We start from the raw sequence: 19058 nt of genomic DNA, 5'->3' as shown, positions 1-19058 counted from the left end.
ACCGCTCTTTATCTCCCTACACTGGCTACCGGTTCAAGACATTCTTGCATATAGAACAGCCACAGACTCTACGTATCTACATCCCCTCCAGAAGTCTGAGATCTGCTAGTGAGCGACACCTCATGGTACCATCACAGAGGCTCAAAATCACTTTCCAGAACATTCTCCTTCACCGTTCCTGGCTGGTGGCATGATCTTCCCACCCCTATCAGGAATCCCTTGTCATTTTCAAGCGACAGCTAAAAACTCATCTCTTTCGAAGCTACTTGGCTTCATGGAGAAAAGAAAAAAAAAAAAACACTTTCTCTTTATTTATTACTTCTTTTTCTAGCTTGTACTATGTCTAACAATGTCTAAGACTTGGTAATATGAGCACTTCCTGTGTCTGTTTGCCTCTTTAAAAGAATCGCTTTATGTATCCCCCAAATGTAAGTCAAACCCCTGCCTACATAATGACTAAATGTAAATGCATTAATTGAGTTTTGACAGAGATCAGCTCCTCACACCGACATGTCTTCCTCCATGCTTTGCTGTGCTAGAGATATATCATCATTATATCTCTCACCAGATCTCTGCTGCATCACCACAGCTCATGATTTATCATGATTCATCAGTCCACAAAACTCTGCTCTCCTCTGAATCAAACGTCTCATGTTCTGACAAAAACCTCATTCTGTCTTTGGTGTCTTTCTGAGGCGGCAGTAGGTTTTTAAGTAGTGCATTTGCTTACATTTTACTCATTTCCTGACCAATGATTTGTGGTAAAGACAATTAAAAGCTTAGTGTTTAGTCATTTTGGGCTTGGCCTTTTTTTCCCAGGTATGTAATAACATATTACATTACTGTATGCAGCCATTTCTACTAATTTGCAAACAATTTCTTTCAAAGTCTTACTCAAACAAGACAAAACTAGTTTCTGGATAAATATGTGGTTTATGATACAGTAACAGAGGTTTGATCTTTGTCTTTTTCAACGACAGCTGGTTTATAAATAACATTTTGCTTAGAGTCTTTTTTAAACCTGTAGAGAAAAAGATACAAAAGAGAAGCATGTTTAGTCTTTTGTACTGTGTCAGCTTTCTGAAAAGCAGAGAGTATTAAAAGTTTACGAACAAATACTGAATTAAGTCAAATGAGTTGGTGATGAACCAGAGATGGATATGAACGTACTTTGAGTATTTTTTCCTCTGTCGATATGTGTACACAGAGGACACCAGCAATGTGACAGCAAACAGAACCCCAAAGATAATCGCCAGAATTTGTCCTGTGAGAAAAAAACAACCTTTAAATGTGTTTATATTGTATTCATTTTACTGTCACTCACAGAGAGCTTCAGTAAGGACGGAAAATGGAAAATTAAACCATATTAGCACTATGAAATAGACAACATCAGCACAAGACAAAGTTCTCTGAAATAAACAGTTTTTATGTCCTGCAGTAAAAGATACATTCTTACCCTTAGATTCCATGATATTATTATCTTGTGTTTCAGATGGAGCTCCACTGACTACTGTAAAACACCACACAAAATATACATTCACTAATACATACTGACTGTACAGTACACATTGTTTCAACGGGAAATAAATAAGTAACAACCAATGAACTTTCTGCTGTAACACAGTCATTATTCTGCTAATAATGTTAATTCAGTGTTGATTCAGTTCAGTGTCGGCGTTTCAAAGCTTGTGTGATGATCTGAATCTGAGTGTGTGCAGTTTAACTGAATATTAACTTGAAGTAACTGGCATTGTTTTAAATACTTAATATTAAACCAGGTCACGTTTAGATGTCGGTTGAACGGTAGCTCTGAAGCCACTTTATATCAAATGTCTTTAACTACTTACATTCTTATTGTGTATACATGTTACATTGTACAAAATAATTACACAACGCCGAACTTAAAAACCCAATCCACCTGGCTTAATCTGTTGATGTGTTGTAATAAGTTTGTGTGTTCCTCAGTGGATATTAATTCTCCTTCCAGACTGTTATTGAAAATAAGAACCTGTTCTTCATGGACTTGCCTGGTTAAATAAGGTTAAATTATTAAGAGTTATACAAACCAAAATATTTAATTATATACATAATTGCATAATACATTATTATAGACTGTATGTCAGTTATGTACAAAATGAACATAGAATCAGAGTTTGGAAACAAAAAAGTAAAAACAATCTCAGTGTACACATCCGCCGAGATGTTTGTAGATCAGTGTGCATGTACACACATATGCCCCATTTGATAATGTTTCTATTAAAAATATATTCAGACAAAAACAAATCATGGGGCAACTGTAAACTGCAACACAATAAGGTATAAAGAGCTAAAAGGCCTAGCACAGACTGCACATACTTCTTGGAGTCGATCCTGTGTGGAAAGATGCCAGCACTTTTCTCCCATGCAGAAGTTGTGGAGCTCTGAAGTTTTTGGACAAAAGCTTGTTGTGTTCAGTTTTCAGTGTGTCCTCCAAGGCTGCCAGCTAATACAGAGAAACAAGACTGGTTTAGATGAGCGAGGGCTGTAAATGACATCAGGCTCTCTTGTGGGAATAGTCTGACCTGTCTTCTTGAGACTCTGATGGAGTCGTTGAACAAAGTCCAGCTGACCGTCTGAAAGCATGGAGGGGTCGTGAGCGACCCGTTGTACCTATAAAACCTGTCCAGGCTGTCCGGCAGAAGATGGCGCACATTAAAACCAGGAATCTCAGTGTCTGACTCTGAAAACAAGAGCATCAGATCAGGTTGGATGATAATCATCAGTGCTTTATGCTGGACGTGATCTTTGTTGACGGTTATTCGTTTCTTACCCTCTATGCTGATGTCTGATAACGCAGACAGGATCTTCTCATAGTTATCATTGTCATAAAGGCCAATCTGTTGAGGGAGGTCAAAATGAGATACTAACAAATGCATTGCAAAGACTTTATTGGGATTGATCAAACCATACTCTTTTACTTGGAAACCTTTGGTGCAGCCAGAAGGCTGTATTTGAAAGACTTACACCTATGAATCCTCCTAACACTGCCAATCCATCCGCTTTACTGGCAGCCTCAGCCAGATTTGAGTATTTGGAGTTATAATGAACCACGTGGATCTGAGGAAAGAGGAAATTGGGGTGGCATGTGTTCATGCAATATGTCACACATTATGCAATTTTTATAACCACTCATGTTCCAGAAAGACTGGGCCAACTACATGATCTCTTAATGTTTGGCTATAGCATTAAACTGTGTGTTTCTTCAGCCCAGCTCACCTCGGCAGGGAAATGAACATGATCTATGGTGTGCTCTGAGCCAGGGACCTCTTTAGTTCCCCAGTGGAAGTGAAGCTGGGCTGCGACGTAAACCTGATCGAATCCCCTCATGATTCGCATGCTGCTCGGCAGACTCAGCTGCACTGATGGAAGAACGACACAACATGCATCTCAGACAGCTTTCCATTCCATAAGCTCTTTTAATTATGTCTTTTAATCAGCAACAAAAACAAATGGTAAATAAAGTCCATTGAGTTTGCATTTGAGTTTGTCCACTTAGTTTGCATTTGAAGCATCGTCTTTAAATGATAAAACGACCAAAAATGAAACATTTTAAAGTATAAAACAGTCTTTCTGCATGCATGGTATCTTTTTTTTTTTTGACAATCATTTCCTCAATAAATCTGATGAAATACATTCATTCCTACAAGAATGAAACATGATTAAGTCATTGAGTCACTGAAAAACAACAGCATGAAAGAAGGCCATACTTGTATTTGCTCTCACTATTAACCATCATAAGTCCTAATTTAAAAAAAAACTCATTTGATGCTTATTAATTGTTAGTAATGTATAGTTGTTAGGTTTAGGTTTGGGTCACATTCAGAAATCTAAAATATGGCATTGATGTGCTTCATAAGCACTATAAACTGCCAATCTGCTAGTAATATGCATGCTAATAAACAACTAGTTAATAGTGAGAACTGGTCCTTAAATTAAAGTGTTACTTACAGTATATTATACTTACACTATCTAATTTACTGTTTCATTATCTTAATGTTTGTTCCACAGGAGATATCTAACAAAAAAGGAGACTTGTGCGAACTAACAACAGTCTCCTCTTTCATCATCAAAATATACAAAACTGGAATCGTGCTTGTTTCTTTATTTCATAAATATGTAGTAACACGTGATGTTCTGGTGTGAACAGTTGAGTCTGATTGTGTGTAGATCTTGTGTTTGGTGTGAGAGGGCCTGGACTCACATGTGTGTCCGTTGTTGATGAGGTTAAGAGTGTGAGAGTCGGTCAGATCGTAGCCCTCCAGTTTAACGGGAGGCAGTCTGGGCTCAAAGGAAACCTTATGAGTGTCTACGTTGATCGGAGACTGAGATTTTCCACTGCAGTGTTCAAACGCAGATAACCAGGCGTCCTGATCTGAACCAGACAAAGAAATCATTAACATACAACAGCCTTAACAATATCATTTTATTTAAAAGTTAACTGATGACATTTTTACACACAAGTTTTATTTGTATACTGCCTTTCTAAAAGCCAAGGCCATTTTCCAGAGCCTGATAACAATGCATTATAATAAACATAAAAAGCACTATTAACAGATAAAGTAGAAACACACAATAACAGTACATCATGTACTAATGCATGCTAGTTCATGTCAACAACCCTAACCCTAATACATTAACTGACAAACAGTTGTTGTTTTTCACACGTTGATTTATATGACTCATGTCATATAGGTTATTATAAAGTGTCACTGATAAAGCTTCAGGACATTGTTGCATTACATGAATGGCTAAGACTATTGGCAACTTTTACTTTGTTTTCTTCTGAATGTTCATTTAGTGACTTGTGTTTTTGAGCAAATTACAATCTGTAATGTTTAAAGTGAGCAGCAAACTAGTATAGCGAAGAACGTGCAGGTTCCACAGTGTGGTTAAAATACAATACAAAAAAGTGATTGTAAAGCTCATGATGGAAACACAGACTGTCAAAGGACAGAAGGCTTACATCACAAGAACTGATACTGACACCGTACACGCAATAAAGCAGTAAACTCACACACTTTACCATCAATATGTGCTTAAGTAAACTAATCTTTCTATATGTATATATGTTGCTTACAGTTGTATTTGTTTTAGAATATTTGTGAGATGATGTGTATCTAAATTTTATTAAAATCATTTCATTTTATTTACACATTTAATGTCTGATTACATTTTTTTTTAGCTTTTGGTCCTTTAGCAGTTAGTATTAAACGTGACTTTTATCCTGACTGAATCATTTACTCAATAATTTGATCCGATACAGTTTCAAACGGGAACAAAGATGTGAGTGTTTATGAGTAAGTCTCTGAATCACTGAAAACACTGGTGCACTGTCCCATGTTTCACCTTCTAGATCAATATATATCAAATATGTGTTATAACACACAGTATTCAGATATTTTTATCTATATACTGATTATGTATTTGTATTATGCACACTTACTACTATAGTTCCATGTTGACCTGATTTGATTGTAAATTGTATTTTAATCTGTGAATCTGATTGCATTATTATTATTTAATGTTATTAAATGAACATAAAATTTACTCTACTTTCTAATCTAATAAAATAAGTGCTACAAGTCACATAAATTATGTTTCCCTTCACTCACAGTATTATATTGCAGTGTTAACTAAGACTGACTGTGAGTTAGATTCACAACTGAATGTAAAACTCATCGTGCGTGGTTACAGTATATAGTTACCATGGTAACCCCAGTGCTGCTGATGAGAAGAACCTGTAAGAGATGGAAAGACATTGTGTCAGGGAAGAATACTGAGAAAATTGCCTTTAAAGTTGTACAAAAGTCCCTAAGTTTTGATATATTTACAGTTGGAAATGTACAAAATATCTTCAAGGAACATGCTCTTTACTTAATATTGTAAGACTGGAGCCGGACCGTCTGGACTGAGGGACGACTTCTCTCTAAGAAACCAAATGACTTTCCTGATAATTAACATTTGAACACTCCCTTGAATACCCTCCATCATAAATAACGGTGCCATCGAAGATGCACCACACCTAGCAGTTCACACCTCACCATCACACTCCCTCCACTTAGTTTCACTTAGAATTGCCAATAGTATAATATTCTGCATTAATGCAAGTTATATTAACAGTCATGTTTGGTGTCATTTGTATTGTCTCAGGGCAACTGGTACAATGGTCTCAACCTTAGAAAAGTAGATTAAAAGATACAGATCTTAAGAGTTAAGAGATAATTTGATTACTGTAATGGGAGTGCCCTTTTCCAGGGTCTTCCATGTCCCTGAGGAACAGTTCCACTCATTCTCTACCATAGGAGAGGAAGAATTGTATAAACTTGTTAAATCATCTAAACCAACAACATGTATGTTGGACCCTATACCATCTAAGCTCCTGAAAGAGGTGCTTCCAGAAGTCATAGATCCTCTTCTGACTATTATTAATTCCTCATTGTCATTAGGATATGTCCCCAAAACCTTCAAACTGGCTGTTATTAAGCCTCTCATCAAAAAACCACAACTTGACCCCAAAGAACTAGTTAATTATAGACCAATCTCGAATCTCCCTTTTCTGTCCAAGATACTAGAAAAGGTGGTATCCACACAATTATATTCCTTCTTAGAGAAAAATGGTATATGTGAGGATTTCCAGTCAGGATTTAGACCGTATCATAGTACTGAGACTGTCCTCCTTAGAGTTACAAATGATCTGCTCTTATCATCTGATCGTGGGTGTATCTCTCTATTAGTTTTATTGGATCTTAGTGCTGCGTTTGACACAATTGACCACAACATTCTTTTGCATAGACTTGAATACTTTGTTGGCATCAGTGGAAGTGCATTAGCATGGTTTAAATCGTACTTATATGACCTCCATCAGTTTGTAGCAGTGAATGAAGATGTATCCTATCGATCACAAGTGCAGTATGGAGTACCTCAAGGCTCAGTACTAGGGCCACTACTCTTCAGGCTTTATATGTTACCCTTGGGAGATATCATCAGGAAACATGGTGTTAGCTTTCACTGTTATGCTGATGATACTCAGCTCTATATTTCTTCGCAGCCCGGTGAAACACACCAATTTGAAAAACTAATGGATTGCATAGTCGATATAAAAAACTGGATGACGAGTAATTTCTTACTGCTAAATTCTGAAAAAACAGAGGTGTTAATTATAGGACCTAAAAACTCCACTTGTAATAACCTAGAACACTGTCTAAGACTTGATGGTTGCTCTGTCAATTCTTCGTCATCAGTTAGGAACCTAGGTGTGCTATTTGATCGCAATCTTTCCTTAGAAAGCCACGTTTCTAGCATTTGTAAAACTGCATTTTTCCATCTCAAAAATATATCTAAATTACGGCCTATGCTCTCAATGTCAAATGCAGAAATGTTAATCCATGCATTTATGACCTCAAGGTTAGATTATTGTAATGCTTTATTGGGTGGTTGTTCTGCACGCTTAGTAAACAAACTACAGCTAGTCCAAAATGCAGCAGCAAGAGTTTTTACTAGAACCAGGAAGTATGACCATATTAGCCCGGTCCTGTCAACACTGCACTGGCTCCCTATCAAACATTGTATAGATTTTAAAATATTGCTTATTACTTATAAAGCCCTGAATGGTTTAGCACCTCAGTATTTGAATGAGCTCCTTTTACATTATAATCCTCTACGTCCGCTACGTTCTCAAAACTCAGGCAATTTGATAATACCTAGAATATCAAAATCAACTGCAGGCGGCAGATCCTTTTCCTATTTGGCACCCAAACTCTGGAATAACCTACCTAACATTGTTCGGGAGGCAGACACACTCTTGCAGTTTAAATCTAGATTAAAGACCCATCTCTTTAACCTGGCATACACATAACATACTAATATGCTTTCATTATCCAAATCCGTTAAAGGATTTTTAGGCTGCATTAATTAGGTAAACCGGGAACCGGAAACACTTCCCATAACAACCTATGTACTTGCTACATCATTAGAAGAATGGCATCTACGCTAATATTTGTCTGTTTCTCTCTTGTTCCGAGGTCACCGTAGCCACCAGATCCAGTCTGTATCCAGATCAGAGGGTCACTGCAGTCACCCGGATCCAGTACGTATCCAGACCAGATGGTGGATCATCACCTAGAAAGGACCTCTACATCCCTGAAAGACAGCGGAGACCAGGACAACTAGAGCCCCAGACACAGATCCCCTGTAAAGACCTTGTCTCAGAGGAGCACCAGGACAAGACCACAGGAAACAGATGATTCTTCTGCACAATCTGACTTTGCTGCAGCCTGGAATTGAACTACTGGTTTCGTCTGGTCAGAGGAGAACTGGCCCCCCAACTGAGCCTGGTTTCTCCCAAGGTTTTTTTCTCCATTCTGTCACCGATGGAGTTTCGGTTCCTTGCCGCTGTCGCCTCTGGCTTGCTTAGTTGGGGTCACTTCATCTACAGCGATATCGTTGACTTGATTGCAAATAAATGCACAGACACTATTTAACTGAACAGAGATGACATAACTGAATCCAATGATGAACTGCCTTTAACTATCATTTTTGCATTATTGACCCTGTTTTCCTAATGAATGTTGTTCAGTTGCTTTGACGCAATGTATTTTGTTTAAAGCGCTATATAAATAAAGGTGACTTTGACATTGACAAATGACCTTCTGTTCCCATTGAGGTGTAAACTACCCTGGTCTGGGACCTGACCTAATCAAATTCCAATTGTTAGTTTCTGTCTTCATCTCGGGGGATGTTTGTCTTGGTCTGAGGTATTTAAAGGATTGCGGCAAGAGGATCAGGGCGATTTCTGTAGCCAGAAAGCCCGTAGTGTGTTGTGTGTCTCTTCACTTTATACTATGTATTTTCTAAGGTCAGGTATGCATATTTTACTTTTAGATTAATCTTTAAGAATTTGATGTTTTGTATTGATATGATTTGATGTGTTTCAATTGGATATGTAATTGGCAGAATACATATTTACCTGACTGATAATAAATTGTTACATTTGATTTTATTCTGTTTTACTCTGTAATTATTGACTCTAGTAGATTACGTTGAATCCTTGTTAGAGACATGAGCACCCGAATGAACAAGTTAATATAAACTAAAGAGTTTAGCTAGAATAATCAAATGTCAGAAGAATAGGTCTACTAATTAGAAACAGACGTACAACCAATTTGAATTCCAACCTAAATTCGAGGTCATACTAAAATGGAGTCAGATTAAATAATAAAATGGAGTCCGATTTGAGTTTAACCTAAATTGAATAAATCTACGCGCTGAAAGACAGAACATGCAGGAAACCTTCATCCAGCACCGGCCGAGTGCCTGGACCTTACAATATCCCAATGATTTTTTAAAAATCTATCATTTTGACCCATACAATGTATTTTTGGCTATTGCTACAAATATACCCCAGAGACTTAAGACTGCTTTTGTGCTCCAGGGTCTGAAATTCTGGTAACTCTCTGTAAAACAAGTAAGTCTAACCAACTACAAATAGATCATGAAGACTATGAAGCAGAAGCTTGGATCTTTAGTTAGGTGAACTTCAACAAACTTTTTACCGTACATAAATGACCATATTAATAATAATAATATCTGAGATTACTGTAATATACTAACATGCTGCTATAATGTTCTGTTTCAGTTATGGGACAAACAGATTTTGAGCAAGCCAGGCACAGGTAGATGAAGGGACCGTGAGAACAGGTTTGTAAGAACAGAACAGTATCTTTTCCTTCTTCACACACATCAGCACACTCACACAATCCCTCGTTCATCAGCTCAGTGAATGAGAGCATTATGTGCTTCGCTACTCACTTACATCAGCGCCAATGCTAGCTCAGCCTGCTACGCTAAAACAGAACAATTCAAAGCTCAAGCCACGGCCAGAAAAGCCCATACGGCCCAGATTTCAAAATCAGACCAAATACAGAGATGTCAGCACTGTAAAAAAACAAAATTAAATACAAGAAAAGCAATTGATTATTAGTGGATATTTTCCAAGAAAATACATTTTCAGTGTTTCTACTTCGGAATTAGCAGTTTCTTTGTAACTTATTGTGAAATGTATTACTCATTTCTGAGTAAAAATAATTTCATAAGTTCTGAAAGTCACTTCTGGCTATATTTAACTTTTTGAGGTCATAATATGAATCAGTATGAAAGATCATGAAACATTTAACATATCATTCAAGTGTTATTGCAACATGTAGAAGTCGTTAAAACAACTATATAAGAGAAATAAGAGCTAATCCATGATTTACTGTAAATGTCAAGGACAATAACTGGCGGATATTCCTAACTACATCACTCTCCCGTTGCATGACGTTTCTAGTGTCACTTCTCTGCAGCTTGCACTCATTAACACTGACACTGACTAGTTTGCATCTATATAACTCTAGTTGTTGCTTTTAAAACGGTAGCATATTGCTTTTTGGAAATGTGAGTTTGTATGTGATGTTTCATTAATTATATTATAGTTAGAGTTAGTTATTTTCATGTGGCAAACCTGTTCATTCGTTTCTGTTTTATACATTATTCCGACTGATGACTTCATTCCTGAGACTGCACAATCTTTCCCATGCTCATATTTACCCATACTTACACATACAGAGAATATCCAGCAGTTCTGAACAGTGAGCCAGGCAAATCACAGCGGATTAGCCTTACTTGACACTTTGTGCAGTATTACATAGAGTAAAACACAAAAAAAAAAATCTTATTTTTGATTTCTGTATTGGTGAGGTTTTCGTCAGAATCAGGATGTGTGTTTATGGGAAGCAGTGACCTCATATGAGCTGGAGATGCTGGGACGCTGTGAGCGGCACGTAGACCAAACGCTCTCCAACCACAGACAGCTCATGGGTACCGCCATCCAGGAATATTTGATCAACGTGTCACATTGACTCACAGCGTGCAAAAAATGTTACTCTCCTGGAGGTCGTCTCTTTATTTCTGTCAATTCTGTCTCTGTTTTTATGGAGGAATTTTATTTTCTGCACTATTAAAGTGACCCTGAATGAAGGACTTTCCTCTTTGCTATTTCTTTTTATTCTCATTCACTCATTATCAATAATATCTTACTTTATGAGCTTTTTTACAATAAGCCAATCAAACATTAACTACAGCAACATACCACAGTAAATACACGCCTTGATCAGCGATCAGCAAATCTTGTGAAGAAGTGTTTTGCATCATATAACAGATTATATGCTCATGGGGCTGTTGAGCTGATAATTGCTCATGTAGATTATATGGATATCATCATATCACCTGTTGTGTTAAAATCAGAGAGCAGTACATATAGATGAGAGCCAGTAACCACCCAAAGTCAACAGTCTTAACTCTGCTGAAACAGACCTTAATCACACTTTCATCATTTACAGGTTTTTTTAACTAAACAAGTTTTCATTTGTATGGTCTCGTCTGTTGAATCTGTCTATGAATATTTGACTAACCTTTTCATTATTTAAATATAAAAGTTGATGCCATGCATGTTTTAGCACTTCCAATTTTTTGTTTACTTCCTTAACATTTAAATAAAGGCTGGAAAAGCAGCAAGCTTGCTCTTTTACACACAGTTACACTGATGGATGCTCTGATTGTACAGACACAGGCAGATCTGCTCACCTTTACTGTGTTGGGCATCCCTCTCACTGCTCTCTTCTTCCTCAGCGGAGGATGAAGATGCTACGACTAGCACCTGGAGTTGAAGGACGAGGAGTATATCCAGCAGCATGCTGACCTCCGCAGCACTAGATTGCACAGGTAACTTGGTGTTGTTTCTGATTCACACACAGCATCTCAGCCTCTACTTTAGTGACTCAGGGGTCCACCGACCGGGGGCGGGGCTTCACAGAACAAACCAATCACAATGCTCCAGCTGCTCAAGGTTCCAGGACATCTCTCTCTCTCTCTCTCTCTCTCTCTCTCTCTCTCTCTCTCTCTCTCTCTCGCCATGTTTTAGAGCTAGAGTGTAAGCAAATCTCTCTCTCTCTCTCTCTCTCTCTCTCTCTCTCTCTCTCTCTCTCTCTCTCTCTCTCTCTCTACATGCCTCCCTCCTTCCTTGGTCAAAGTTCAGTGGGAATAAGCTACAAACTGAGTAGCTAATTGTGTGAAAGCAAACACTGGGAAAAAAAAAAGTTGAGAAAACTTTAAGGCAACCAGCTTCAGGAGATTTTTGAGTTTTCTTAACTTTTTGTTGTATAAACTGAAAAAAAGAAGTTGAGAAAACTCACAAATCTCCTGAAGCCGGTTAAAAAAAGTGACTCTTTTTCTATATTTACTAGTCAAACATTTGAGTGTCTGAGTGTACAAATTTAGATTATTTATTTATTATTTTTTTCCTACAATTTCTACAATTAGCAATGTGCTTTTCTCAATACTATTTTTTTAGTATTCTTCTGAACTCTTTACACATATGTCTTACAAAATGCAGATAGCACTGAGTTTGGTTTAAAGATAATTATTTGTGTTTTTGCATAGTGAAAGTCCAACATGCAAATAATAACAATAATAAATAACAAAATCTGAAAATGTCTATAAATAAGCAATTTTGCAATGACCAAATTTATCATTATCTGAATATTTATCAAAGGATTTCACTGGTTTTCATCCGGTGTAAAGCCAGTGTTAAATGTGTTAACCAGTTAAACCAGTGTTTTGGATGATCTGTTGTGAGGACCATAAGGGAAGCAGACGAAAGAAGAAAAAGGAAGAGAAAGAGAACGTTGTGACTGAATTTCACTCGCCCAGAGGAGCGCTTTAATAAAAATTAACAATGTTTCCTGCCACTTCAATGGACCTGTAATTGTAATCCATGTTAACATTTTTTACTGAGTTTGTAAAGTAGGAAAATTAAAGAAATGATTAAAAGCATCCATCATAGACAGATCTCTTTGAAAATTAATTAATGAGTTTGTGTTGTAACTGTAAGAGTTGAGTGGGTTTGGCTGTAAGTACAGTATATGGATGTCTAAAATGAAATGTTTTTATTAAAGAATGGCATTTCTTTAGCAGTATCTGTAAGGATATAAATCCAGTTTACTGGTGACCAAGCTGTCATTCACAGAGAGGTTCTTATCAGTCATCAGTTCAAAGATTTTAATCCTGTTAAAAGATCTAGTGCCCCCCAAAAGAGCGAGAAACACCTCGTTCAACGGTTTGGTGAACAGAAAGGAGTGACCTGAAAATGCCCCGTCATCACTCACACCCAGATCAGCTCTCAGAGTCTCTGCTCACGAGCCGATGAGTTGAATCAGAAGTGTTTGATTAGGACTAAGATTGAGAAACACTGGAGTTCAAAAGCAAATAAGGGAGTCCAAATTTGTCATGACTGCAAACAGTAATGCATCAGCATCTCTTACTCAAGCTCTAATGGTGGTGCCACATACCCTTTCAGTGAACCAAACCCAACTATAAAGCTCAAACAACAATCAGAGGTTATGCTAGTACCATTTATCTAGCTCCCGAGACTAAATATAACAATGTACAACTTGAATGAAACTGAGACAGTAACCAGAGGTTCCTATGAAGTTATGAAGTTACTAGTACTATGAAGTATGCATGCTGATAGTATTTTTCTAGCTCCCCCCCACCCCAAGCAGTTAGTCAGAAATCTAAACTCTCATCTGATGTGCCCCATGCTTTATCTAACCTGAGCTTTAGTTTGTACTTAACCCTGGATGCAGATTTGCGGTAACAGCCTTCACTTCACTTAATCTACTTGAGAAAAGGATTTCCGAATAAAATCAAATGCAACTATTTATTATCAGTCAGGTAAGTATGTCTTATGTCAATTAAATTGCCAATTCAAAGATATCAAATCAATACAAGACACCAACTTCTCAAAGATTAATCTAAGAGTAAGATGCATACGAGACGTTAAAGTGTGTGGACACACTTCATACCATAGGCTCATTCTGACCACAGAAAAAGCCCTGGTCTTGTATGATTTCTTTAAGTACTCAGACTAAGACAAGCATCCCCCAAAATGGAGACAGGAACTAGCAATTGGAATTTGCATTGATCAAGTATCTAAAGCTTTTTGGGACAGAAGGTAATTAGCATGATAGACACTAGGAAAGGACACCTCCTCTAAAGCAATCATCTTATCTCCAATCTCTTAGGATCTGTTTTTTCTCTTTCTAATCGTGATGGCTGTCTGTCCTTTTGTTAAGATAATGAAACCTTTTTTTACCAGACACACAGAGACCTTTCAAACAAGAACAGTGGCATTGTTATAAACTCTGATTATAAGAAAAAGTGGTTTCCGAGATCTCTGTAGAGTTGTGTATTTAGATGGAAATGAGGGGAGAGCGAGTCAAGGAAGTGGATGTGGAGAATCATACATAAGCTGTGAAACTTTTGTCTCTCTCAGTTGGGTGTGGGATATTTATGGGGATATTAGGCTTGTGTCAGAGTTGAGAAGTTGATCCTCATAACAGTTCTGTGTCTTTTCAGACTGTGGCCCTCCTCTGGGCCAGACCAATAGCATCCACCTTACTGAGAACTCACTCCCAGCTTTTACTAGGGATAACAGTCCATCATGTTTAGTCAAGTCAATTCACCTTTATTTATATAGTGCTTTTAACAACACAGATTGTCAATGCACTTTACAGTATTAAATAGGAATATAGTCTGTCAATAATACAAAAGGACAATAGTAAACACAAAATTTTCAGTTAAAGGCAGTTCATCATTGAATTCAGTGATGTCATCACAGTTCAGTTTAAATAGTATTTGTGCATTCATTTGCAATCAAGTCAACGATATCGCTGTAGAAGTGACACCAACTAAGCAAGCCAGAGTCAAGGAACCGAAACTCCATCGGTGACAGAATGGAGAAAAAACCTTGGGAGAAACCAGGCTCAGTTGTGGGGCCAGTTCTCCTCTGACCAGACGAAACCAGTAGTTCAATTCCAGGCTGCAGCAAAGTCAGATTGTGCAGAAGAATCATCTGTTTCCTGTGGTCTTGTCCCGGTGGTCCTCTGAGACAAGGTCTTTACAGGGGATCATAAGATAGGATGTCCCTATAGTGAATAAACAGTCTAACGCTGTAACCTCAGGTGTCAGACTGAAGAGTGAACAGACCAGAGTCCAAAAGGTTGAACACATATTCAGAGCTGAGAGTGACAAACTCTGGGCAGAGCACAACACAGACAGGCCAAAAGAAAGACAAAGCTGAGATATATCACATCACACACAGGTGGCACAAGACAGCAAACACAGAAGCTTAAAATATAGGCAAGAATCAAATTCAAACCAATAGAGTTCCACAGATGTGTAATACTCCTGAGAGATGAACCCAATCAGCCAGGACTCAGGGCTGCGTTTCCCAAAAGCATCATTAGCTTAAGTATATTGAAGACCCACTAAAACCAATGGAGCTATGATCAACTTTTAGGCTTACGATGCTTCTGGGAAACACAGCCCAGCTAGAAACACTTGTCCAAATCCAAAACGAAACAGCACATGAGGGAATAAGAGGCAGAGGAAGCAGCACTGGGGTCATGACAGGATTTTAATCAGGGTCCACTACAAGTGGCGGTCGATCCAGATCAGGGATGGGTTACTCCGGTCCAGAATCACACTGTTGCAGGGGTCTCTACTCCTGCAGAGTTTAGCTCCAACCCCAGTTAAACATAGGCTGAACCAGCTAATCAAGGCATTTAGGATCACTTCCAGACTGAGCTCTGCAGGACACTGACCCTCCAGGAGCAGGAGTAGACAAATGCTCCTGTAAACTGAAAAACCTTCTTTCACCACAACAAACCATCTGTAAAACAGAAAGGTTATTCAGAAGTTAGTTTAAGGTCCTTTATGGAGCTTTTCAGACAAAAAGGTTATTCTATGTCATCGTGAAGCACCTTTATTTTTAAAAGTTAAAGGAAGAGAAGCACATTGTGCAGTGTTGGGGTGCTAGAGGAACATGGTTGTGAACCACTGAGTTACAGAAGGAATGAGAGGTAATTCACTGCATGGACACTTCTGAGACCTCAATAATGCTCATGTTCAGCAGAAATACATTACATAAGTACTGAAAATAACTGTTGTTAAAGTCTTTGGGCTGAAAACCTTTCTGTTTTTAGACGGTGACCCTTTGTCATTTACTTGCCATTTGCCATCAAGTGCAATATATGAATCAAAATAATATTCTTTCAAGTAAATTTGAAACTATTACGATGCACAGCCTGCCTGCTTCATGTAACATAATCCAGAGAAACAAGTGTTAATGATAAATCCCCTGTGATGTTTGTACTGGCTACTGTGTACAGGCCACATACAGACTTTATTAAAGAGTTTGGTGATTTTACCTCCGAGTTAGTTCTAACTGCAGATAAAGTTTTAATAGTTGGTGATTTGAATATCCATGTTGATAATGATTTTGTATACGTTCCCCATCCACCATAGAGGAGCGGATGGGGAGAATTTCTAACCTAACCACTCTCCATCAAAAGGGGAGTGAGGTGGGGGGCTTGGCACAAATGTTCTGGACAATGGCAGTGGGGATGGGGTATAACGATGAGGCCCTGAAGGACCTTTTCAACGACTGCCTGGATGACCCTTTGCCTGGGTGGGAGATGAAGGGGCTGGAGATACTGGACTTTTGGGGGTTCACCAGTTACCTACAGCAGCGATCTCGGTGGGATGACTCAGCCACACCTGTCTCTCTCGGTGGGATGGCCGACTCTAGACCGGGGTCTACAGACAGTAGGACCGCCAGCCCAGCACCACTGCACAAGGTGGTCGCCAGCCCAGCGCCACGGCGCAAGATGGCCGCCGGCCCAGCGCCACAGCCCAAGATGGCCGCCAGCCCAGCGCCAGTGCCCAAGATGACCGCTGGTCCAGCGTCACTGCCCAAGATGGCTGCCGGCCCAGCGCCACAGCACGAGGTGGTCGCCGGCCCAGCGCCACTGCCCAAGATGGCCGCCGGCCTAGCGCTACTGCCCAAGATGGCCGCTGGTCCAGCGCCACAGCAAAAGGTGGCCGCCAGACCAGCACCACTGTCCAAGATGGCCGCCGCCCAGCGCCACTGTCCAAGATGGCCGCCGGCCCAGCGCCACTGTCCAAGATGGCCGCCGGTCCAGCGCCACTGCCCAGGATGGCCGCCGGTCCGGAGTCATGGCACAAGATGGCCGCTTGTCCAGCGCCTCTACACGGGATGACAGCCACAGTTGACCCCCCAGAGTCGAGTCAGGTTCCCGTTGACCCCCCAGAGTCAAGTCTGGTTCCCGTTGACCCCCCAGAGTCGAGTCAGGTTCCCGTTGACCTTCCAGAGTCGAGTCAGGTTCCCGTTGACCCCCCAGGGTCGAGTCAAGTCACCGATGACATGCCAGGGTCAGGTCAAGTCACCGTTGACACTCCAGGGTCAGATCAAGTCACCGTTGACACTCCAGAGTCAGATCAAGTCACCGTTGACACTCCAGAGTCAGGTCAAGTCACCGTTGACACTCCAAAGTCAGGTCAAGTCACCGTTGACACTCATGAGTTAAGCACTACCACATTTAGACCTCAGGAGTCAAGTCAAGTCACTGGTGATCTTCAAGGACAGAGTCAAGTCACCAATGATCTTCATGGGCAAGGTCAAGTCACCAGTGCATTAATTAGGTAAACCGGAACCGGGAACACTTCCCATAACACCTATGTACTTGCTACATCATTAGAAGAATGGCATCTACGCTAATATTAGTCTGTTTCTCTCTTATTCCGAGGTCACCGTGGCCACCAGATCCAGTCTGTATCCAGATCAGAGGGTCACTGCAGTCACCCGGATCCAGTACGTATCCAGACCAGATGCTGGATCAGCACCTAGAAAGGACCTCTACATCCCTGAAAGACAGCGGAGACCAGGACAACTAGAGCCCCAGATACAGATCCCCTGTAAAGACCTTGTCTCAGAGGAGCACCAGGACAAGACCACAGGAAACAGATGATTCTTCTGCACAATCTGACTTTGCTGCAGCCTGGAATTGAACTACTGGTTTCGTCTGGTCAGAGGAGAACTGGCCCCCCAACTGAGCCTGGTTTCTCCCAAGGTTTTTTTCTCCATTCTGTCACCGATGGAGTTTCGGTTCCTTGCCGCTGTCGCCTCTGGCTTGCTTAGTTGGGGTCACTTCATCTACAGCGATATCGTTGACTTGATTGCAAATAAATGCACAGACACTATTTAACTGAACAGAGATGACATCACTGAATTCAATGATGAACGGCCTTTGTTATTTTGCTGTTACTTGTAATCCTCATTATTGAAAAGCTTTTCTAAGAGAAATTTTAATAAGTAACTTCTGTCAATTACAAATGAGAGGCACAAGGAATCCAGCTGACAATTGACAATCCTGTCCAATGAGCTGGAATGTGTTACAATCCAGACAGTCATTTGAAACAGTTATTTCATTTATTTTATATTTAAGGTGTTTAAGTATCTAGTCAATAACATGATGTCGAAACACTCCAAGATAAAGTTCAGCTGTGAATAAACAAAACAGGAACTGACTGCAGCATTATTCCCCAATCCCTGGAAATTGCCATCTTTTCATCAACTCCACAATATTTATTAGTGGAGCTGCAGTTCTCCAGTAGTGTTCAACACCACATGATCCAGTGTTCACACACTTATGAAAGTGTATTTTCTAATGTGGCGCAATAAAATGACAGTACAGTAACATTTTCATTCAGCAACTCCTAGAGCAATTTGAAATGTTTATGATTCATCATTAAATCTGTCACAGATGTCCATCCAGCCATTCTCCAAAAGAGACTCAGAGCTGGAGGAAGAAAAAAAAACTAACAAAGTTGGCAAATGTAGGCTACGCCACGTGTTTTAATGGCACTGTGTGCAGTCAGAGTCTCGTGCAGTCAGTGATGCGATAGGAAAGAGCAGAAGCCTTGTCTTCTTTTAAGGTGAAATTGACTTTACTTCACTGGACATTAAAAGGCTTTAATCGTGCTTACATTAATGCTGCTAAATCTGCTAAAAAATGTAGAGTTGGAGAAGTTCTCATCCAATGTTTCCACAAGTTCAGTTTATC

General features: G+C 39.5%; 1 protein-coding gene across 2 annotated transcripts; it reads right to left on the bottom strand.

Moving 5' to 3' along the window:
- Window positions 1–631: 631 nt before the first annotated feature.
- ca9 (carbonic anhydrase IX) lies at window positions 632–11864 on the bottom strand. 2 transcript variants are annotated; one of them, XM_059539538.1, is made up of 11 exons: window positions 11659–11855; window positions 5745–5777; window positions 4241–4411; window positions 3256–3398; window positions 3004–3096; window positions 2810–2876; window positions 2562–2719; window positions 2356–2482; window positions 1457–1510; window positions 1171–1264; window positions 632–1021 (listed from the first exon to the last, which is right to left on the bottom strand). In XM_059539538.1, the coding sequence occupies exons 1-11, from the start codon at window positions 11765–11767 to the stop codon at window positions 934–936; spliced, it is 1137 nt and encodes a 378-aa protein (XP_059395521.1). In that variant the 5' UTR covers window positions 11768–11855; the 3' UTR covers window positions 632–933. The 2 variants fall into 2 exon arrangements, with proteins under 2 accessions (XP_059395521.1, XP_059395522.1); XM_059539539.1 differs by lacking the exon at window positions 5745–5777 and having other exon boundaries at window positions 11659–11864.
- Between the last annotated feature and the right edge of the window lie 7194 nt (window positions 11865–19058).

The sequence above is a fragment of the Carassius carassius genome, chromosome 45 (genome assembly GCF_963082965.1).
Source record: "Carassius carassius chromosome 45, fCarCar2.1, whole genome shotgun sequence".
Lineage (NCBI taxonomy): Eukaryota > Metazoa > Chordata > Actinopteri > Cypriniformes > Cyprinidae > Carassius > Carassius carassius.
This window is presented reverse-complemented; position numbering and strand designations above follow the sequence as displayed.